Raw genomic sequence first — 24667 nt, forward strand, 5'->3', positions numbered from 1 at the left:
AGTGCTGTATTCTACCTTTGTCCTTTCTTATCTGTTCTGATTTATATGGGTCTTCTCCTGAGCTCTTCCACTTATCCCATCCTTGGATTTATTGTTTTTTAATCTCCCCCTTATAAATGCTGCATGATTTATGGGAAAGGGTTGAGGCTTTGAAATGAAAAAGACCTGGATTTAAGTTCTGAATTTGTAACTTCCTGTGATCTTGAACAAGGTCTGTAACCTCTTGGTGCCACTTTTCTCCTCCGAGAAGGAGAATGATAATGTGTCAGCTACCTGACAGAGCTATGTTGAAAACTGATTGGACTGTACTCATAGAAAGGGCTCTATAAGTAGGAGGTGTTATTACTATTTTTATTTCCATCCTCTTTACTTATTTTACTACTTATCCTAATTACTACTTCCTTTTCCAATTAAAAAAAAATTCATTTTTCACCCTGGATCTCTTATTAGCAGCCACTGGAATGTTGGGAGTTGCTGGGGAATGAAATACTATGAACTATCAAAATTTCACTTCATTGGGAACCTTATATCACTTTGAGCAGTGATAAAAGCTCTAATAAGAATAACCACTGTTTGCCCCATTAAAATAATACAAAGACAAATGTGAGTTTTCAGGAAAAAATGTTCCTCGAATGATAAAGCAAAGAATTGGAAAAGGAAATGACATGTGAAGAATCTAAGAACATAGCGCATATTTCAATTTATGATTTTTTTATTCACTCTCTTGCTCTCTTCATTTATTACAACAGAGGCTAAAATTTTTCTCTCACAACAGGATCATTATCCCTATTAGATATAAGGACTATTTCAATTGTATTTTTTTCTTGAAATAAATGAGTTTGCTGGAATAAACTATTCAGCTCAATATTTTTCATCTTTCTCTAATACAAATCTATTTGATTTCTATAAATCTGAGTGAGGTCAGTCAGGAAATTACACATATTTGTTTTCCACAGGGTATCTGAGCTATTAAGTCATGTTACATTTGTTATACATCATGTTTGCTACTTGGCAAGATCATTTGAATGACTAAGAACAATATTTTCGAACATGTAATACAAAGAAAACAACCAGAGAGGAGAATTGAAGCCAAATGTTCCTTATAAGAAATACTTTAAGTAAATAAAATATTGTGATTCAAGCACACTTCTTCATATAAAATACATAAAAATATCATTCAATATTATACTTACTATTCATTCTTATGGTTCATATATATACACACAGATTTCTCTCACATAAGTACATATTTATATTACTTTTCATTACTTCTAATGTAATATGTGTATATATTCCCCTTCTTTCTTCCAGCTTCAATTATGTGGATGTTGTCTTGGCTTTGTGCTATTTTAATTATTTTGGCTATTGCTGATATGGATGCAATAGCAAAGACCACGCCATATATCAAATTTACGAAGAAATCTGAGGGAAAAGAGATGCTGGAGGGTTTAAAGCCGTCCAGTGGCCTACCTCCAGGAGAAGAAGAAGAAACACCCTTCACAGAAGTGGCTGAAATGGCAGAACCAACCCCTGACCCCTTGGTCCAAGATTCTACCTTTGGCACTGCCACTCTCTTCCCCTTTGAAAACTTCACTCTGGACACGGCCGATTTCTTTTTGAATTGCTGTGATTGTTGTTCATCTGCACCAGGGCAGAAAGGAGAACCCGGAGAGACTGGAAATCCAGGTATTTGAAAATATATGAAAAATATATTTCTCCCGTGTACATCCTTAGAGTTGAGAGGTGAATTGGAGGTGGAATTGCCCCAGGGGTTTTCTACGTTGTCACGAAAATGGCAATAGGCCTAGGTGTAACTTGTGACAAATGAAAATGGGTCCTGTGTAGCCCAAAGTGGTAGCCACTACTCTCCTGCATAGCTATTAAAAATATTAAAGTTAAAATTAAGAAGGCGGGGTGGATGGGTGGGTGGGGAGTGATTAACAGGGAAACTTATCTGCATATATGCATAGCCCATGGACACAGACAATAGGGCAGTAAAGGCCTGGGAGGGGCAGGTGTCCGGTGGAGAGATCAATGGAAAACAACAAAAGCAAAACAAAAACAAAGGGGACATCTGTAATACTTTCAACAATAAAGATAAATTTTAAAAAATTAAATAAGATTAAAATTCAGTTCCTCAGTCAGACTAGCCACATATGGCCAATGGTTAACCTGTTGGGCAGCACAGATAGACATTTCTATCACTGTGGAAACTTCTATTGGGCAATGTTGGTTAGAGCAGAGATCAGGTCTACCAACCCCAGCACAGGTGTGTAGCTCTTCAAGTTACACAGGCCCAGTACCAGTACAATCTTTTCACTAATGCCGATGTAAAAAGGGAAAATGAAAATTCTGTTATCTCACAAGACGGTGTGCTGATTGATGGGATTTGGGAGTGCTATTTGTAGTTAGGATTAGAAGTGGAATGCCTGTGAGGTGGAGAATAAAGCCAGGATTCAGCTTGCTTCTCATTGAAATTCTGAGTCAACACCGAATTCTTGCCCGGCGATTTTCTCCATTGAACGTCATGATTACATATTTCAAAATTATACATTATGAATACACTCTCAGTTTTATTGTAATGTATTTCAGCTTTTACCTGTCATATAGCGGAGAACTCAAGGTAAAAATGAGATCAACATGCCAAGTGCAAATTCACTATTCCCTGAAAAAAATTACATATAAATATTTGTTGTATCTTGCTTGAAGAATTTAAAGTTATGAAATCAGGACTTACACATCCTCATTAAGCTTTTCATTCATTTCATCTGTTGTAGGAACCTTTTGGGAAATGTGCTCAATATTTATGTAGAGCTGAAATAAGAGGGTAAAGGAGCTGGGCTGTGGTCTGGGGCACTGAGTTCAGGGTTGCTAAAACATTATTGGAAACATAATGAGACTGAGAAAATTATATTTACCAGAATTTTTCTTAGTATCATATCTGGTTGGCATGCTGTGCGGGAGTGAAAACCCCCAAGGGCATGGCCAAGTAAACACAGCTGGTTGCTCAACAGTCTTCTACGCTGTGGGTCTGTAACATCAAAGCTTGTGTTTTACCCAGGGGTGGATTTAGCTGCGTTGTTCTCAGAGCCCAGCCCCTCCTGTAAACACATATGACAAATATTCCAAAGGTGTGCCAAGTCATTAGTTTGCCCAGGATGCTCATGTGTCTTCGTCTGACTTGTTCTGCAACAGAGCAGAGAGCTTAGGAGCTCAGCATGTTGAGGCTATCATGAAATTACATTGGGGAAACTTCATTACTTCTGTAAGTCTCAGTTTCCAAAATAGTAAAATGAGATAAAAATAATTCCAACCGCATAGTCATCAAGACAACTGAATGAGTTTATACCTATAAGGACTCAGTGTGGTGCCTAGAATAGAATAAGTGCTCAATAAGTTTACTTTTTCAGTTAGCTGATCGAGGAGTCTTTTTCTACCTCATGAAATAGTCTGAGCCTGATAGGTTCCTGTTTTTGAGATTACTGCAGAGATGTTTATTTTGACATTATCAATGTTTTAAAAAAACACAACTTTTTAAAAAAAGTTAAAAATCTAGTATCAGAGCATCATTAAATAAACTTGAATAAACCTATTCAAATTCTAATTTGTTCATTGGGTCTTCGCTTATGCCACCTTCTTGGGCAGTGGTTCTCAACCTGTGGGTTGCGACCTCTTTGGTGGTCGAACGACCCTTTCACGGGGGTCGCCTAAGACCATCCTGCATATCAGATATTTACATTATGATTCATAACAGTAGCAACATTACAGTTATGAAGTAGCAATGAAAATAATTTTATGGTTGGGTCACAACATGAGGAACTGTATTTAAAGGGCCAGAAGGTTGAGAACCACTGTAATCTTAGGGATGTCTCCTCTGATTTTTTTATATCACTAACTACAGGTTAACAATTTTTATTTATTTGTGTGGTTATTTGTTTAATGTTTATCTTTCATGGACTCTCAGCTCCATGAGGGCAGGGATTGCTGGAAAAATTTTAAAAGTTTTGTATGAATCTCTAAAAACTTTATAGTTGCCATGTAATATTATATTATGAAGTTTCAACAGTGATTCAACATTTATACACCTTATGAATTCTAGTAACCACCTGTCCTTGTACATAGTTATGATATTATTGACTCTTTTTTAGCTGTACATTACATCCTCCTAATTTACGTTATAACTGGAAGTTTGTGCATTTTAAGCTCCTTCCCTTTTGCCCATTTCTCCACCCACCCCCTCTGGTAACCATCAGTTTGTTCTAGGGACTCCTGGAATGTTGATGGCTGATTTTTACCCCTAAGTGGGGTGCTTGGTTTATAGGAAGCCTCAGCAATAGTTCCTGAGTGAATAGGTAAGTGAATGAGCCGGAAAACCAAAAGTGCTAGGTATTGTGGTTTTACTCAAAATTTGAAAGTGTGGTCCACGTGAGGTCAAGAGTCAGGTAATCATTCTGTTCTTGTTTGATATAGAACTGCTTCTCTGAATTATTAGATCTCTGCCGCAAATCCAGGGACAAGTACTAATGTGCTCAATTTATCTATTCAGGTAGTACAGAATTGTAAATGAGACATAAATATTGTCCTTAGGACTCTCTAATAGTTACTCTCATCCAGATTTTATCATTAGGACACTGATAGTCACTAGTATTAATATGAGGACTGATTCCCCCCCCCCCCCGGCCCCCGAACTAATGAATTTTGAAAGAGAATTCTTCTTAACCTTGATGGTTTTAAATTCTCTTTTCCAGGTCCTAAGGGAAAGACTGGTGATATGGGGGTCCCAGGGTCACCAGGAATCATTGGGCCCCAGGGTCCAAAAGGCCAGAAAGGAGAGAAGGGTAGGTAATTATATTCATTTCATGTCAAAACTCAAGGGATGTTCTGCATAATTTTTAGGACAGCAATTTGCTATGTAAATACCAGATTCTTGCAGGTGAGTCAAATTTGCTTAAGCATATTGTGAGTTATATTTGATACAAAAATGTCAACTTTATAAATAGCCAATTGAGAAATTTTAAACTTGCCTGGTAACATACCACACACACACACACACACACACACACACACACACACACACAATTTTCTATCTCTCATTGGCCTCCCAGCTGACCCAGTGACAGGGCAGGGTCCTTCCCAATATATTCTCATGTGAACTCTTTCTCAGGATGCAAATTAATTTCATACTAGATCGAACTAACTGGAGCAGGCAATCCTATTCCCTTGAGGTGGATAGCCTGCCTGCTAAGGTAACTATGACCTATCCTTTGGCTCACACTCAAATCGGGGGCAGTGTCAATGGGAAGAGAACTGAATTCAAATGGAAGAAATCAACCACATAACAGTGACCTCATAACTTTACCTCATCTGAAAATTGAGGGGAATAGACTAGATATCTCTTTATAACCTATTTACTTTCAAAATAGATTTGTAGTTAAGTGTGTTTCATAAATCTTTTCCAGCTCAGAAATTCTATAATTCCACAGATATCAGTAAAGAGGGCGTCCTTCCTGGGAAATCCCTGGTTCTGTAAGTGCATCAGGTATTGAGGGAAGGTTACAGATTCACTGGGACATTTAGAAATTCCTCAGTGAATACCACCAGCCTGTAAAACTACCATCTATCCATCAAGGTAAATGTTTTAGCCTCAGTGTCACATGTCAAAAGACCTAATATCATCTATACATCACCCTCCACATGGCTCAGGAGCTGCCTAACTCATTTCTAGTAGAACGTTCAGTGAAGTAATTACTCAGAAAAGAGGCTAAGGTAAGAGGGAGCTGCTTCACACTTGTCAGCTAGGCGATTTTCATTCTCAGAAACATTTAATCCTTTTGTGGCTGAATTATGTCAGCAGAAAACCCTGTGAAATAAAGATGAGTTATGAACCTCCCCAGTGATTCATACATTTTGGAAGCTAGACTTCTGGAAGTAGAAGAAAAAAACAGGGAGGTATCATAAGATAAGGTTCTTAAGAATAAGCTTTGATGAAGGATCAAAAGTAGAAATTCATTCAGCCAGTCTGTGGCTTGGCAACTCCACTTTCCTTTTACTTCCAGTCTAGACTCTTAGTTAAGGGCTAAAGTTGAAAAGAAATAAATAGCTTGAACGACTGCATTCTGGCTCATCACACCCTGATTGAGTAAAACCCAGTGTAAGCAGTTAGAATCCCTAAGTGAACTTGAGAACCAGAATCACTGTAATAAGGCTCAGTATATGAGTATTGACAAGAACTGGAAACAGAAGTGGCCCTTCACATCCATTCAGGGTTGCGTTCTCTCCAAATGCAGATACATTTTCCTGATGGCCTAAGGGTTAATTTCCAAGGTCTAAACTTTATGTGGAATGGTAATAGAGGAGCTGGCTGCTTAGAAAGCTCTGCTGAATGGCTTATGGTGAGATTTCAGCAGTTGCTCTTGTGAAATTTCGGGGAGTTTCCTCTCATGACTTTTTTTCCCCCTGCCAAAAATGAAACAACAAATGTTAGTTTTATATAAATAATGTGATTGGTAAATCAATGCCAACCACTGTAATATGCATTCATGTTCAACTCTACACATTTCTAAATTTTTTTGTACCTCAGTTTCTTCTGTGATAAAAGTGGTGACAAAAATATCTGTCCTGCAGTTTTTAAAGGAAGGTGCTATAAACTTTCTTAAATGAAAAGTGTCCCAATTGGTGAAATATGCTCTGTTGTATAAGCTCCCTGTTATATGAGAGGCTGTATTAATATCAAATAAAAATTAACATTAAATTTAAAAGACTAGATTAAATTATAAAATTATGTTAAGAGCTTGGAATATTACCTGGTGCAAAGTAGATGATCGGTAAGAATCAGCTGTCATTCTTATCGTTATTGTTGCTCTTCTCATTTGCAATTAAAATAAGTCTAGTGTGGCAGCTCTAAGAGGACTGGGCTTCAGCCAGGCCCACGATAAAAGTCCATTTTGTGGTAATATGGCAAATATCTAAAAACCCAGATTCAAAATTTTTTTTGAAACACCAGTTCCCACAGTTCTATGATTTGTCCAAAGAGTATATGAAAAATTTTCTGAACAAAATAAAAATTGGCTTTCCTTGATGCTCTATGTCAAGGATACTATATTTTTTTCCTGGATGGGGTTTTTTTTTTTTTTTAACCTATATATGTTATTGATTTCAGAGAGGAAGGGAGAGTGAGAGAGAGATAGAAACATCAATGATGAGAGAGAATCATTGATTGGCTGCCTCTTGCACACCCCCTATTGGGTATTGAGCCTGAAACTCAGGCATGTGCCCTGACAGGGAATCGAATTGTGACCTCCTGGTTCATAGGTCAATGTTCAACCATGAGCCACGCCCAGCTGGGTTGAATGGGTTTTATTATAATGAATTGTAGCCAAATGAAGAATGTTGTGCTCTGTGTTCAACTCTTCATGGTACACTTTCTCAGGCATTGTGGGGAATATGAAGACTAGAAAATTTTAACTGTCATTCAAAATTCATAATAGGAAAGAAACAAACACATACATCTGTAACAAAAGACTGCATGTTCTGAGTTTTGTGAAAGATTTGAAGAGCTGTGGGAACACTGATGAAAAACTGAGTTCTGTTTGGAGAGATTGGCGCTACCCCCAAATCTGCTTTAAATGATTTACCATCAATTGGAATAAAATATTGCTAATGATGCTCAATAACCTTTTCCCATATTGTTTTACTTTATTTATTTAGTATTTTTATTGAGTTTATCTGGGTGACATTGGTTAATATAATTATGTGGGTTTCAGTGTACAATTCTAAAATACATCATCTGTATATTGTATTGTGTGTTCACTGCCTCAACCATATTGTTTTACTTTTACACATTTTGGTAAAGGAAGCATCGAAATGTGAGATGGCTGTGAAATGGATGTTAGTTTTATCATAACTAATATAATTGGAAGATAGTTAATCTTGGCATCATTTTAGGACTTAAGGGAGAACGTGGGGACCAGGGAACAAGTGGAGTTCCGGGATACCCAGGAAAACCCGGAGAACCAGGTAGGGTGTAAATATTCCTGTTGTAGAGTATGAACTATATCATGTGCGAAGTATAGTATTTGATTTTCTTCCTATTTGTATTCCAAGTTATGAGGAGGTAAGAGGGGAATAGGAATTGCTATGCCTCTTCTAATAATTCAGTGTATTGGTATGTTGGAGTGTGAGTACTGAGCTAGGAATTTGGAGACTAGATAAAGGCATCTGAGCTCTGTCCCTCTTCCTAGCTGTCTTTGGGGAAAGATTCTTGCATCTTTCTGGGTTTTAGTTTCTTTGCCTGAAAGACTTGGGTTTGGATGGAGAATATGGAGATGTAAGAGAATACTTGGATTGGGCCAAAATGCAAACTATAATGGAAAAAATGAGCAATAGTTTTACTACCCTTTATTATCTTAAGAGTAAAAAATAAATAAATAGAACTAGATACATGAGATCAAAATACAAGCTATTACTTTTCAGTAGCGTGAACTCTTCCCCTTATGAGACAGGTGCTGATGTGAGTGGCTCCGTGCAAGAGACTCCTCCCACAACCATTACTGAGGCAAGAGCCAGGTTTCCAGCCCGGCTGGCGTGGCTCAGTGGTTGAGCATCAGCCTATGAACCAGGAAGTCACGGTTCGATTTCTGGTCAGGGCACCTGCCCCAGTGTGGGGTGTGGCAGGAGGCAGCCAATCAATGATTCTCTCTCTCTCCCTCTCCCTTCTTCTCTGAAATATATATATATATATATATATATATATATATATATATATATATATATATATATATATGTTTAAAAGAGCCAGGTTTCCAGTCCCAGGTAGTAGGATTTGTTTCTATTTTGTGAGCTCTGTGATAATAGCATATTGTTCATAGCATATGTGGTCCGTAAACATTATTTTAATTTTTTATTTTAGGTGGACCTGGTCCTAAAGGGGCTAAAGGAGACACTGGACTGGCGGGTGTGAAAGGACAAAAAGGCTCCAAGGGGGACACGTCTGTCAATGCTACCAAAGGAGACAAAGGAGACCAAGGGGCTGTGGGCTCTCCAGGCTTGAATGGAGAGCCTGGGGCCAAGGGAGAGAAGGGGGACCAGGGGGAGAAGGGCTACTGTGGGAACTCTGGGGAGAGGGGAGGAAAGGGGGAAAAAGGTGAGGTGGGGCTGAAAGGAGAAAAAGGTAGCAAAGGCGATATTGGGATGGAAGGCAAAAGTGGCCCAGAGGGCCTGCCTGGAGCCCGAGGTGACCCAGGGGCTAAAGGAGAAAAGGGAGCTGTAGGTCCTCCTGGTCTGGTGGGACCTGCGGGGCCCAAGGGTGAGCTTGGGAGCAAAGGGGTCCGAGGATCTATTGGGAAGAAGGGTTCTCGGGGCCTCAAAGGCTCCAAGGGGGAGATGACCAGAGTCCCACGGTCGGCTTTCAGTGCTGCTTTATCAAAGCCTTTCCCTCCCCCCAATGTCCCTATCAGATTTGACAAGGTTTTCTATAACGACCAAGGGAATTACAGCCCTGTCACCGGGAAATTTAACTGTAGCATTCCTGGGGCATATGTGTTTTCCTACCACGTCACAGTGAGTGGCCGGCCAGCTCGGATCAGCCTGGTAGCCTGGAATAAGAAGCAGTTCAAGTCCAGAGAAACGCTCTATGGTCATGAAATAGACCAGGCCTCTCTCCTCATCATCCTGAGGTTAAATGCAGGGGACCAAGTCTGGCTGGAAGTGTCCAAAGATTGGAATGGAGTGTATGTCAGCGCTGAGGATGACAGCATTTTCACTGGGTTCCTTTTGTACCCAGAGGAAACGCCTGGAATTTCACCATGAACTTGTGTCTGAACACTGTAGTTTGGAGTGAGTGAAATAAGTCAGGTAACAGAGAATAGCGCTATTGAAAAAAATAACTTTCCTTATTTTTTCATGACTATAAAAATAATACAGAAAAAATGATGTCACTTAGTGTCAACTGCTATTGCTATTTTAAGGCATCATGTTTTTTAAAAATAATTATCTATCTGTATTTGAGAGCATATGTCTGTTAACTTAGTAGATAGTTTTTTCATTTGATTATAATGGCATTTCTCAAGCCATTTAAGTAATTAATGTTTGTATACAAAAATATAAATGAGATTTGTAATTAATAAATTGTAAATATCTTCTATATCTCACATAAATGTGTGCAACTATTTTCTGTATGAATGTGAGGCAAATAGCTGATCTATCATGATGGGCAGGTATCACTCAAAAGTTTCCAATTCTGTTAGAAAGGTTGCCTTCCAACTAAATGGAACTCTTCCCATATTAGATTAATTCTGGAAGAATAGACAGAAAGAATGTTAATGACTAGCTAAAATATCTTTAAAATTAAGCAGTGTGTAAAGATTTGCTCATAAAACACCTGTATTATATGGACTTATACGTTGGGTAAAAGGTAAAAAGAAAGTTAATAACGATATTGCTAAATTCAGTCATAACAAAGACCCAGCTATTCACCAAATTATTGTGTTTAGAAGGAGTGAATGTCCCCCAAAGACTCAAGAGTAAAAGTAGATCATTACTGAGCCCTTTCTTCACGGAAGAACATTCCATTTGGATAAATTCTTTGGATTCATCATCTCCATAATTAATTCCTGTTATTCAGTGATAACACTAGTGGAACAGGTGGGTATTTGGGAATATACTTGCAATGAGAATATTTAATAACGTGAATATAGAATAAGTCAACAGCCTCATATTTGAAGAAGTGAATTTATTGAATCTAAATGGAAATTGGTTGAAGAAGGCATGTAGTTAGGCAGATTTACAAATCTCGGTGAGTCAAATCAGGGAGTGGGTGATGGGAAACTAGGGAACTTCCTGGTTTTGTTCTGTCAGACAGACAGACTTTGACAAGCATCATTCACTTTTCAACTTCTCTCTCTATATGAGAATCTCAAATATGTGTTTAGAGGAAAGCCATTTCTGGAAGTTATTATTATGAGTTACTGGGGGAAAAGTTGGTTCTGCATCAAACAAATGTTGGAAATGCTATCTCCTGTATCTCCGTCTTGGAAATTCATAAAGCAAGTCCGTGTTCTCTGACATTCCCACAGAACAGAAATATAATTTTGTTTCATCCAAGAATCCCATGTTTACTTTGCGTATAGGACTCATCAAATAACATCCAGTGGAACAGCCTCGTGTAGGATGCCCATTTTAGGAACATGGTGTTAGTTTCTTATCCGAAGACTACCTAGCAGGCGGGGGTAAGTTCCCTCTTGACATTTTCCCTTCCTTCAGCAGTTTTTCTCTATTTAGACTGTAATATTGCTTAGTGGAGGCTTTCCGGTATTTGTCAGAGGGGAGAATAAGATAAGCCACATGATTAAATCAGTGATGCTTGCACTTAGAAATTTTCCTTTTCCATTTTGAGGCTTGGGTATCAAAGACATTCAGAAACTTAAAGTTTTGTTTCTCTTTTAGTATATATATATAAAGAGATAAATATAATATAAATATATTAAATAGAATATAAACAAACTTTTGTTTCTCTCTTTGTATGCATATATAGGGTGTCCCAAAATTCACGCAAGATTTGAATTTTGCGTGATCATTAACAACAACAACAACAAATAAAAGCTTAATTTTACTTGGTTTATTGAATCAGATTCTAATATCTGTTGCCCTTTGATTTCAATCCCTTCAACTTGATAAGCATTACCAAGTACCAATTATGGCCCAGGAGCAGGGACAATGAACAATGAAGACCACGGCTTTGCGTATGTGCCAGCAAAGCTGTGGAGGCCATTTACCTGATGTGCTATTCCATATATAACCCTATACTGTATACTTTATGAATCAATAAAAAATTTACAATTTTTAATTATAAACCTGTGTTTTCTATCAAAATTACTTCTTGCGTGAATTTTGGGACACACTATATATGTATAAATATATACATACATATATATTTTTTTTCTTATGCCTTTTCCATTATTGGATTGAAGGGATTTGGGGAGGCCAAGAGCCAACAAACTTAGGAAGATGAAAGAGAAAACCACATTATGATGTAAAAAGCAGTTGGACAGAGGACCAGTAAGGGAGGAGCAATTTCTATGGAGAATTTATGACACCACATGTGTTTGTAGTAAACATGTATAGGAAGCCTGAAGTTAAGGGCTTAGGGTTAGGATCCAGGATTGGTGGCTAATTGTGAACTTTTTTAGGGTATCCACAGCAAGGACGTTCATAGCCTTTAAAGTGGCTTTGGGGGGGTGGCTTCTTGGTTCTTTATGGCACTTTTTTTGTTATGATAGGGAAGTAGCACAACAATGCTCCATTTTCAACTATATCATGTCTCCCTTGTTATTGAAAGCACAAAATTAAGGAGTGATTCTCATTTCCAGGATTTGAATACAGCCCCTACCTACCCCTACCCTAATGTCTGTCAGATATACAGACCTCTCCACTGAATGCCCTGAGTATTAAACTGATAGAGTTAAACTGACATCTCGAACTTAAAATGAAAACCAAGCTTCTGAAATTTCCCCCAAGCTGCTCCTCCCAGATCCCGCCCTAACTCACAGAATGACCACCACTTCTGGGGTTGCTCAGACCAGAAACCTGTCTTTGATTTTTCCATTTCATACTTAAATCCAACCTGTCAGGAAATCCTTTTGATTCTTTCTTGAGAAGGTATCTAAAATTGGATGACTTCACACATGTGTGCTTCCATCATCCTAGTCAAGCCAACATTATTTATTCCCTGAATTATTTATTGCAGTAATGTCCAAATTGGATCCACCTAAGTAAGACGCAAGGGGCCTAGGGTTAAAATACAAATGGGATCCAACATTACATATATTTAAATTTTTTAAATCTATGAATTAAGCTAACAAATAGTTATTTAAAATATTTTCTGTCCTCCTACATTAATGTATGCTTTCATATTGAAAAAGTCAAATAATCTACTTTTTGTATGACTGACAGTAAACAAAATATCAAAGATGGCTTAATTGCTATTGTGCATGTCTGAGAGTTCTATTCATAGGCAGGTGGTGTTTGGATGAGTAATAAAAGAAAGATATTCATGAATTATTAGATATTTATCCTATAGATGTTATTTTTAAAAGTTAATTTCAGAAAAATACTATATGTTTTCATAATTAAAATTTCTACATAGTTTATATTCCATTGACAGTATTTTTTCAAATTAGACCACTTTTGTTGAATCATTATATTTGAATATTGTGTTTTAAAATTTAATTTCAATTTGAAGAAATTGTTCTGCTGAATTAGCAATCAGGTTTGGAAATGAACCATGAGTTTTACATATCATGTTCAAATATTGTCATTGGGGTTGCATAGGATATATTATCACCATTGTAAACAATATTGCAAAATATTTAAATTTCATTATACAAACTATGATCACATATGTTGTCATTTTCATCATCTTTTAAAACAACATTCTAAAATCTAGATCAATCAGGAATTTTCAGTCTGGACCTGCATAAATACAAATTTAGAGAGATATGAATTGTTTCATATGTTTAGCCAGTAAGTCTGTAACTATTGCCAACACTGGGCAATTCATGAGTATCTCAAGAATGATGAACTATAACATAATGAAAAGCATGAAAATGAATGCTCAGCACAACTGAGACGTAATACTTCGTTATCTAAGGCATGTATGCTCCCCAAGAGGAGGTAGATAAGTTCCGTTGTACTTCTCTTAATTAAGCACATCCATTGTTCCAATCCTCCCCACACACCAGAGCAGTGTCTATCTGCCACGTTTGCAGCAGCGCAGCCCACTGGTTGTGATGGCATTTGGAGGCAATCACCTTCTGTTTGATGCACACAGGGCAGGAGGCCTGGAGAAGAGCTTCCCCGGGGCCTAGAAGATGCTAGTCATCGGAGTTACTGGTTAGACTGCAGTCTGTGCTGTAGCAGAATTGAGCCCAACTTCTAATAAAGGTGACCTGGGTATCATCATAAATTTACATGTTGTCTGTTTGTTTTTTGCAAGACTTCCTAAAGCATGGGGCCCAGGACAGGGAACCCTCTTGCTTGGGTCTAAAGCATGATAGGAGAGTATCACCTATTTCTGCCCTGACCCCTTCAATCAAAGCAATTCTGTTAAAAGGAAGTTGGATCATTTTACTCCTCTGCTCAAAGCCTCTTGAAGCTCCCATCTCATCTAGAATAGAAGCCGAATCCTTACTATGATGAGAGAGGCCTCATGGGACCTGGCCCCTGCTCCCCTTCCCACTTCCTCTCCTGCCATCACCTCCATGCTTGCCCTGGGCATTGCCCTCAATGCTGTTCCTCAAACTCACCGGGCATGTTTCCACTCAAGGCTTTGTATGTGCCTTTCTATCTTAATGGCTGTTACCAAGATAACTTCATGACTGACCCCTTTCTCTCTCTGAAGCCTTTATTTAAACATCAGCTTTTCAGTAAGGTGTTCTTTGACCACTCAATTTTAATCGCAGTCCCCATGCCCCAACCCTCTTCCCTGCTTTATTTTTCTCCACAGCACTCACCACCATCTAAAGTGCTGTAGTTCACGTACTGACCTTCTTTGTTTTCTGTTTTCCCATTGGAAGGTAAGTTCCATGGATTTTTGTCTGTTTATCGCTCTATCCCTAGCTAGCACCAGGACATTCAATATGTGTTCAGTGAGTAAAGATTGATAGGGTCCAAACTGATGTAGTAGTTGCAGATCTCTTCATAAGGTGGTGCTCGCAGACTACCTTTGCTTTTGGTTTTTATCTTAAAACAAAAGCCAACCAACAAGTCTGTTGCAATGTAAATAAAACAGTAATCTCTGCTTCACAATTAAGAATCTGGCTTCTATGGGGTTGCAGTAAGAAACGGCTATGAGAGGGGGACGATGTGTCAGGAACTGAGCTTTGTGTGTTCAATGAGCCTTAAGTGATATGTACCAAGTGAGACCACAGAAGCATGGAGCAGTTAGACAATGTGCCAAAGACACCAGTGTGACAGGTGTGGAGCCATGAACGCCACCCTTAACCAGCGGAGCAGGGCAGAGTTTATGAAAAAGCTTGGCTGGTGAAAACTGGTGTAATGGGAAAAGAACAGTAGTAGCCTAATTTCGCAAGGCGACCACCCCAAGTGGGAATGGGAATGAGAAGAACAAGAATCCACTGACAGCTGAGGGGGTGCAAGACTAGACTGGGCCTCATGTCAAACTGCAGGCAAAACCAGTTCAGTGTTGAGAATGAGATTGTATTTGGACACTCTGATCAGTCTAGTGTACAATCCATGTGAATTCAGTGGAAAAATTTAATAGAAGTGCTTAATTGTTTTAGGAACTAAAATGAAAGAATGTTGATTGTTATTTGAATTATAAGAATCATACTGCATCTAATGGACATGGCATGAGAGCTTTGCATATTCTGAAGGGGGAAGTGCGTGGAGGTGTCTCTCTTGTCCTGAGCTTGTGGAATGAGCCGAGGAGGCAGAAGCCTCACTCTTATACTCTCTGTGCAGTCATTCATTTACTTAGGGTTACTGACTGGTAGGCACTGTTCTTGGTGCTGAAGATAAATCAGTGAGTACAACAGGGAGAAAAACCTCCCTCTTCACAGAGCTTATGAAGAGAATGAATAAACATTCTGTAGGATATTAGTTATAGAGTATGTCAGGAGCTGATAAATGCTATGGTGGAAAATAAAGCAGGAAGGGGGATTAGGAGGATCAGGGTAGGTGGGGGAGGAGTGAGAGGGATTTAATATACAGGTCAGAAAAGGCCTCACTAAGAATGTAATATTTCAGCCAAGATGTGAAGAAAGCAAAAAAGCAAGTCCTCTCTGAGAAAGCTGGGGAAACACAGGACTGTATCCCTAAGATTGGAGCTCACCTGGTTAAAAGTCAGTGGCTATAGGAAGTGGGGTGAGGTCAGAGAGGTAGTGGGGGGACAGAGTGTGTGGGACTCATAGGCTATTGTAAAGACGTAGGTTTTTACTCTGAATTATTTGGTAGATGCAGAGATGCACCACCCAGATCCCCTTTAAGGAAAAACCAGATGCTCCTCTGAGGACACAGTGCTCAGCAGACAGCCTCTGGCTTTCAGCTCCTTCAGGGTCTGCCCAGCTGCAGGGCTGTCTCTTTTGAGGTGATGCCCTTCCCACGGCAGCCCAAATTTGGTCACCGAGAAAGGCAGGTGGATAAAGGCCAGGTCATCCTAGCCCTTGCTGGTCACCTGGATGGGCCATGCTCTCTACAGAGCTTCTGCCATTTGGCCAATGCTTTGTTAGGATTTCACTATAGTTCATCTCTTCCCTGCCCAGTTCTGTCTCCTTCCCCTTCCCTCCACAGCAGTTGATTCCTCATTAACATTTTGCATCTCCAAGTTTCGTTGCACATCTGCTCTGGAGACCCAACTGATGACCTTGAGATGTAAACTGTGAAAGTGGTAGAGGATACAATTTTGTGGACCACTTGTTCACTGCACATTCACACCTGTGCATACCCCCACCTACACAAACACACACACACACACACACACACACACACACACACACACCTCTCCTTTGCTCTGGGTCAGGGCTGAAAGTACTAATTAGTTAATTAATTAACATTTTCAGAACACATTGGGCCTGATATTTAGATCCAAAGAACCTCTGTTGTCTGACTGTAGTGGTTAAGTACACAGACTCAGGCACCAAAAGCACTGGGTTAGAACTTCATTTACTAGCCAAGTGACCTTTTGTAAGACACCTACTCTATCTGTTCCTCAGTTTCCTCATCTATAAAATGGGAATTTGGTGCTATGAATGAGTTTATACTTGCAAAAACTCTTAGAACTGTGTCTGGTACATAGTAAGTGCTAAACAGATGTTTATCAAATAAGAAAGCCAGCTTCATCTGAGTCAAATGTGAGAGACAATGCATGTTGTATATGAGTCAGACCCCTTTTTGGGGTATTAGCTTTTCTGCTGATAGGCTTATGAGTGGGGAGGTGAAATCAGGATTGGTTTGAGTTCAGTGTAGTATCAGAGGTGAGTGTGTCGGTTGAATTGGAGTCATGCATTTGATTGAAGTCTTTCTATGGAATATCTGGTATTTAAAAATACAAAAAAGAGTGTTTTATAAAGGATACATGAAATAAAGTGTTACTCCTTTGATATGAGATTGAGGTTCACCCTTTCCTCTAAATCACTATTAATAGAGTTGATATATCAAACTGCAGGACTTCATCTTCCTATTTAAGCACCAGGACCATTGGATTGACACGCTGACCATGAGCTTCCTATACACCTGAATAAGGCACTGAATGAGAGCCTAACGAAAGATGGATGTTTTGCTGATCTGAAAGGTAATGGCAGTGACAAATGAGGCCTCCCAGTGGACCATAGCGAGGGGTAGTGGCAGGAAATTGCATCGGCTCAATGATTAAGGCAACATCAGCAGTCAGAAGACAGCAGCGGGGCAGGTGGCCTTGGTCTCGCTGCTGCCTCATTTGCTGCGCCTCACAGGGTGATGTGTCTGAAATGTGTCTGCAGGGCCCACAAACCTGATCCTCCCCTGCTTCCCTCCCTTTTTTCCTGAGGATAAATGAGCTACCACAATTTTGGAACATCCAGATTATTAAATGTCAGAACTATTGCCAAAGCAGCACACCCACTCTCCTTGGATGTTGAATGCAAGTTGAAATTGCCTCTGGCAAAAGGTTTTGTGAAGGTCTTATTCATTCCTTTTAATTCAAGAAAAATTAATGAGCACCTACTATGTACCAGGCACTGGGCTCGATGCCAGGGATACGAAGATAAATGAGATCATTTCTTGTCTTCAAGGGAGTCACAGTCGAATGGAAGAGGTGACTAAGTGAAGACAATAGTTGTTTCATCTTTTCTGCCTCAAGGATGGTCAGAGACCTAAATGCCATGGCTATTATAGGGGACATTGAGAAAACTCTTCATCCAGCAAGTTAGTTGATTGATGTTCTTGTTTACCCCAAAGAGTACTAGGTTACCAATTGATTTAGGAAGGTTCAGCCTCAGTGGGAGAAAAATGTAAACAAAATATTCAAGAACAACATTTTCACGATTGGGTGTTCCCATGTGGCACCTTAAATCTTGTTTTGAAGACCTTGGATTGATAAGCAGGAGAGGATTAAAGAACTCTTACCCGGAAATCAGAAGTTGACCTGGCAAAGTCAAGGACCAAAGGAGGCAGCCAGAGGCTTTCACCTGAGCCTGGAAAGGATCTCAGTGATCACTTCATCAGCTCCTCTAGAAAGACGAGGGTCCAAGGCTTGGATTCTGCTACTCAAAAGGTTGACTCAAGGACTCACAGATTGTGACATTCACATTCCAGTCAACGGCATATGACATACCCATAGAAATGTGCACACATGTTGAACAAACCGCTTGGTGATTTTAAACAGATGGCTACACCCATGACACCAGCATCCTGTCACGTTGGTGAAAATGTCCACAACCCGGCAGGGCTTTCTTGTGCCCAGGTCCAGTCAAATCACTCCACCCTACAGACATAACCACCGCTCTAATTTCTATTACCACAGATACATTTTGCCTGTTGCTGAACTTCATGTAAATGAAATTATACAGTTTGTAGTCTTTCATGTCTGGCTTTCTCCCCCAACAGTCTGTCTGGGAGATCATCATGCTGGTGTGTGTATCAGTGCTTAAAATGTTGGACATCTTTTCATATGATGATGGGCCATTTGTAATCCTCTTTTGTGAAGTGCTTGTCCAATTGTTTTGCCAAGTTTTAGTTTATTTGTCTTTTTCTTATTGATGTATAGAAGTTCTTTAGATTGTCTTCTTGCAAAACTCCGAGTTTTAACCCCCTTCTCTTTTTCTACAAGTGGGCCAATTTGTTTCCTGAGGCTCCTCCTCCCTTTCATTCATTCCTCTTTGGTTTCTGAAGTTCTCAAACACAAGCTCCCCTGACGGTGCTCTATGTTTGCAGGACTAAAATTGCTTCCAAAAACCAAATTCATGCTTAGATGTAAGTGACTAAAATACTTTGTTGTTACTTTAACCCCTAGGTATTTATCTTTTAAAAGGAAATGAAGCCAACCAACAGAATATCTGATGGTGGAATTTCAGAAACAAGAAAGTTGATGGGGAATTTTTTTGAGGTAGAATGGAGACAAGAATGTCCAATAAAGACACTTTTTGATATCTCTGAAATCCAACAGTGCTGTCATTTTCTCTGAATTTGGGCCAATTAGCTTTAAGAGATGTTTGACAAAGGGAAAATTTATTTATCAACAAATGATTGCCTCATTTAAAAAATACTTGAATTACTGGTTTCAGGACTATTTTCAAAAATTAACCATTAATGACTTACTACCAGCCTGGAAACCTTATGGTGCAATGTCCCAGGGGGGCCGTTGTCTCAGAAACCATTGCCAATATTGGGATAATGATTTTCCAGGAGATTACAAAATGTGCTTAGGAAGTTAGTGAGTGATGCTAGATTGGGAAGTGGAGTCTAATACCTGATAGGTAGGAGAATGATTTAAGATGACTTTGAAAATGAGGGTAAAAAAACAACAAAAATAAGAAATATCAATGAAGGCAATTTATGTGATAAGGAGGGACAAAAATAAAGAAAGATAGAAAGAAAGAAAGAAAGAAAGAAAGAAAGAAAGAAAGAAAGAAAGAAAGAAAGACATTTAAAAAGAGGTGTGTACACCTGGCCAGATCCAAGCAGTCTTTGCTCATCCTCAAGAAAACATGTGTCTGAGATGTCCAACCTAAGCACATGGACCATTTAATCTCTCACTATAAAACCAGTTCTCAGCTGTGTGTTAAACACAGAATGGGGGCACAGATTTGAGACTCCTCATCTGTTTCTGCCATAAATATTTCACTATTGGTCACTTACTGTCAGGTGCTGTGATAGCTAATTGTTACACAACTTTATAAATTCTTTAATTAAAGTATTTATTAATTATATAACAGAGAGGTTGAAAGCAGTCTGGGAGGACTAGGGGAGATTTTGCACTAATTATTTACCCACACAGTAAGTATTTAGTGAGTGTCTGTCTCATGCTACGCATCATGCTAGATGCTGAGGATACAGCTTGGAACAAGATGAGTCTTTGCTATCATGGAGCTTGCAGTTTAGTGAGAAAGACAGAGGAGTTGACATTAAACTGTGTCATGAAGTACTTCTCTGGTGAAAAAGGGAGGAAGGCCATTCCTGCTAGAGGAGCCTATAAATAGCATCACAGAGTTTGGAAAGAAGTAGATGAATTTGGAAAACTGCAAGTGATGGTTGAAATCATGTGGAATGCATTTAATGAGAATCCAGTAGAGTAGATTCTTCCAAAAATGTTGCAGCTGAATTCCACCACAAGCTGGGATTGATTTGTCTGTCTATCCTATCGACGTGAGATCCTTTCTGTGGATGGTACTGATAAACACCGGGGGAGTTCATATAGAAGTGAATGTGGCAGGGTCCCTATTTTAGCCTTAAAGTTTCTTATAATAGAATATAGGAACATCATATCTAAATGATATGTAGGTAAAGGAAGCTGAGAGGTGGATTAAAATGGAAGGAGCTAGTTTCAATATTCAATTTGACTCCATTCTATAATAATCAAGATATAATTTTTTTAAAAAATGTTTTATTGAGTTTTTTAGAGAAAGAGGAAGGGAGAGTGATCTGCTACATCCTGCATGTCCCCTACTGGGGGTTAATGTGCCTTAACTGGGGAATCTAACCTGTAACCTGTTGGTTCCTGGGTTGACCCTCAACTGCCGAGCCTTACCACCTGGGCTAAAATTTTGATAGGGATTTCCCATCCTTTCCCAGCAGCTGTTCAAAGAGTTGTGTGGCTGTTTTGGGCTATTCAGCTCTACTGAGAAGTGTCAGAGCAGACAAAAGATAAACCTATTAAAGTGTCAAGAAGAAAACAGCCCTTGGGGTTCCAACTGACCATTTCCTGGTCAAATAACTTTTAAGTATCAGATTCAAAGGGCCAATTTAAGGTTACATTTATTATATCCTCTTAAATACCTTTCAGAAGCATTAGTTATATGCATCTCAGCTTTTTCTGCAGTAACAAACAATTCTGAAATCTCAGTGGCTTACAACGTTTACTTCTCACTCTTGTGTTTAGTGTGATTGTAGCTTTGCTCAGTTCTGCTTGGCTCTACTGGAGTGGGCTCCAGGCTGTGGACTGGATTCAAGTCTCTTTCATTTGGGGACTTAAGTGGGAGGAGAAGCTACTATCTAAGGACAGTTTTCTTCATGGGGAAGGACTAAAGCTCAACAAATGATAGAAACTTTCAATGCCATTAAAAGTTTCTGCTTAGACATGATAAAAATCATAGTCACTCAAATTCCATTTGCAAAGAATCATCTGACCAAACCCATAATTGAGAAGTATACTTTTTCCATGGAACAAGGGTGAGAGAAGGTAGCGTGAATGTTTACTGATCAACACAATCTGCCATAACATATATTTTTATGTACTTGTTTTATAAGATAACTTCTACAGATAAACTGAAATCTCAGAAGTGTCATGACCAGAAGCTATTAGAAATCACTACATTTCAGGGGAAATGTTCTTTCTAAGATGTCCTTTCATGCTATACTAGAAGAGCTGATATTAGAAATGGATACCTAGTAATGATCTGAAATACTTGGGGTGAGACTGCTATGGGAAAAATTCAAATTCAGACTATAATAATTTGGAGGTATCCATTTGTGAGAAATGTCTGCAGTTATTCATTAATATAGAACTTACATGCCAAATACTAGTCAGGCAGGCAAGATTTGAGTGACTTGTGGGTCTTTAAACTTGGAAACATGTTTTTAGGGGGGAGGTTGGGATGGAATGGGGGCGATGGTGAATGTTTTATAGCAGTGGTTCTCAACCTTCCTAATGCCGTGACCCTTTAATACAGTTCTTCATGTTGTGGTGACCCCCAACCATAAAATTATTTTCGTTGCTACTTCATTACTGTAATTTTTCTACTGTTATGAATCATAATGTAAATATCTGATATGCAGGATGTATTTAGGCGACCCCTGTGAAAGGGTCGTTCAACATCCAAAGGGGTCGCGATCCACAGGTTGAGAACCGCTGTTTTATAGCATAGATTAAGCTACATATAATTGCTATGGTACTGATACAGCCTTTACATTTTATTTGGTTGAAGAGTATGCCTTACAACTGATTTTCTTTTGTAAAGGCAGGCGGTTTGTTGCCATGATTTCTGCCCTAACAAGTGCCAGAAATAGTCATTTTCCCAGTGTGTGGGGAAAGTTTAAACCAGGCCTTGTGGTGGGACTGTGAATGTGGCTCTGTCTGAGGAATAAACTTATGAGTTCAATTTGGTTATAGACCTATGGATTAAAACTTAGAGCAGCTTAAATGCAGTGCATTTTGTGTGGTTATTTATTTATTTAATTGTTTATTTTTTAAAAATATTTTTTTATTGATTTCAGAGAGGAAGGGAGAGGGAGAGAGAGTCATTAATCAGCTGCTCCTGCACACCACCTACTGGAGATCAAGCCTGCAACCCTGGCATGTGCCCTTGACTGGAATCAAACCTGGGACTTTTCAATCCACAGGCTGATGCTCTCTTCCATGGAGCCAAACCAGCCAGGGCTTTGTGGTTATTTAAATGATGTAAGATACTACATAGCATGATGAAAATGTATTTTCCATTTCTTCTTGTACTTTGACATTGTATTAGGTATTGTTTTAGTGTGCAATGATGATGACTAGATTATTATTCACAATTCAGCTTCAGTGAACACTGCTTAACATGGAGCCATTGAGCAATTTTAATAGACTTAGAGATCACAATGAACCTCTCTAGTTAAGAAGTATCCCTTTGTACCATGCTTAGCACCCACAATTCAGCACAAGGCCGCCCATCCTGACATATGCATCAAATTAGTTCTGTTTTTAAATACAGATGCTATAAAACATTCCTACAGAAAACTAATTATCAGTGCTCTTAGAGCCATAAGAATTTGTTGAGTGGCTAGAATATAAACCAGCAAAGAAGTTTGATCTTATATACAAAGAAATAAATTAAAGCCCTCATTAAATTATTATGAAGCGATTGAAGTGAAGTTGCTTCTTTCTTTCCCTCCACTTTTGCTTGTTTTTGGGCTGTTGTAGTAGTCAGGGCCTTTTCAGCTGCAAGTAATGGCAAGCCCAATTCAACCAACAAAGAATCTCATTGTCACACTGAACAAGGGTCAAGAGTTAGTAAGGGCCCTAGTTATGAGGAGACCAGCATGCTTGTCCTATTTCTCCACTATCCTCTTGGTTCTTCCCTCTTCTTTGCATTATTTTTATTCTCCGACTGGCTTCCTCATTGTATTGACATGGTTGGCAGCAACAGCCAAGGAAACATGCTGCCTTGATCATGTCCAGAAGAAAATATCTGTCCCCCAATATGTCAGACACTTTAGTTATTACCCAATATCTATTCTTCCTTGTTACATACTTGATGGTTAATTTATGGAAGAGATTAGAATTTGAATCAGTCGGCTGTGTAAAGCAGATCATCCTCACCAGTGCAGGTGGGCATCATTCAGTCTATTACGGCCTGAATAGAACAATAATGGAGACGGAAGGCGAAGTTGCTCTCTGCCTGAGCTAGGATGCCCTCCAATATCAGTGTTCCTGGTTCTTGGGCCTTCAAACTTGTACCAGGACTTGCACAGTTGCACTCCTCTCCTCCACTTCTTGCTCAGGCTTTTGTACTCGTAACAGGACTTACACCATTGGCTCCCTGGGCTCGCAGGACTCTGAACTTGAGACTGAACCAAACCATTGGCTTTCCTTCTTCTCCTGACAGCTTGCAGATGTCAGGTCATGGAACTTCATGGTCATGATCACGTGAGTCAATTCCTATAACAAATCTCCATGGATATACATATCGGAATGCTCAGATTTCCCTATGAGAGTTTGTTGTGAGCTTAGTCCTTGAGATGGAAGTCTGGCATGAATAGGAGCAAAGCAATAAGGTAGAAGGAACTGGGGCATCTGCCTGCTCTGGGAGGAGAGTTACTTTACTAGCTTAAATTTTATATTAAAGGATAACAAACTATTGGTTTTACTTCAAGTCTTTGTAAATTTTCTGAGCTGATGTCCTTGCCAGTAGAAGAGTGGAATAAATATGCTTTCTGCATCACTTTAGGTCATGTGCTCATCCCTGGGCCAGAAATGGTCTCCAAGGGAACCTATGGTGTGTTGGGTATTAATTGACTTAAACCTAGGTTGCTGAACCAATGACTGGGAAAAGGGATGGAATTACAATGATTGGTTAAGATTATCCAGGGCCCACTCCTGGGCCAGGAACCTACTGGTATCAGTAGAGGTTTTTATCAGTAGAGGCTTATGTTAGGGGTTCTAATAGGAGGAAGTGAGGAATGGTTGATACAACAATGTCCATTAGAAGCATTATCTCTCCTTATTGGCATAACTAACAGACTGTGGTCTGAGAAAAAAAGAAAACTTGACTAATTTAGCCCACTCTTATTATATAAGTTTGGGCCAATTTGCTTCCTAGATTGCCTGGGCTGGAGAATATAGACTAAATGATAGATGTCATTTCAGATTACCGTGTTTGGTTTTTATTTACTCACATGTATAAATGAGAACGTTGTTTGCACGTGGGTGTTGCGGGAGCGATCCATGTTGCTGTGGGTAGAGTGGGCAAGGTTCTCCCTC

The 24667-nt window shown here is 39.2% G+C and overlaps 1 protein-coding gene across 1 annotated transcript; it reads left to right on the forward strand.

Annotated features, from left to right (window-relative positions):
- The first annotated feature begins 1319 nt into the window (after window positions 1-1319).
- On the forward strand, window positions 1320-9920 carry OTOL1 (otolin 1). The gene is made up of 4 exons (XM_023745322.1): window positions 1320-1686; window positions 4749-4838; window positions 7945-8016; window positions 8909-9920. Exons 1-4 carry the CDS (start codon window positions 1320-1322, stop codon window positions 9805-9807), a joined length of 1428 nt encoding a protein of 475 aa, XP_023601090.1. The 3' UTR covers window positions 9808-9920.
- Window positions 9921-24667: the final 14747 nt, after the last annotated feature.

Source organism: Myotis lucifugus, unplaced genomic scaffold, assembly GCF_000147115.1.
Source record: "Myotis lucifugus unplaced genomic scaffold, Myoluc2.0 scaffold_535, whole genome shotgun sequence".
In the NCBI taxonomy this organism is placed as follows: Eukaryota; Metazoa; Chordata; class Mammalia; order Chiroptera; family Vespertilionidae; genus Myotis; species Myotis lucifugus.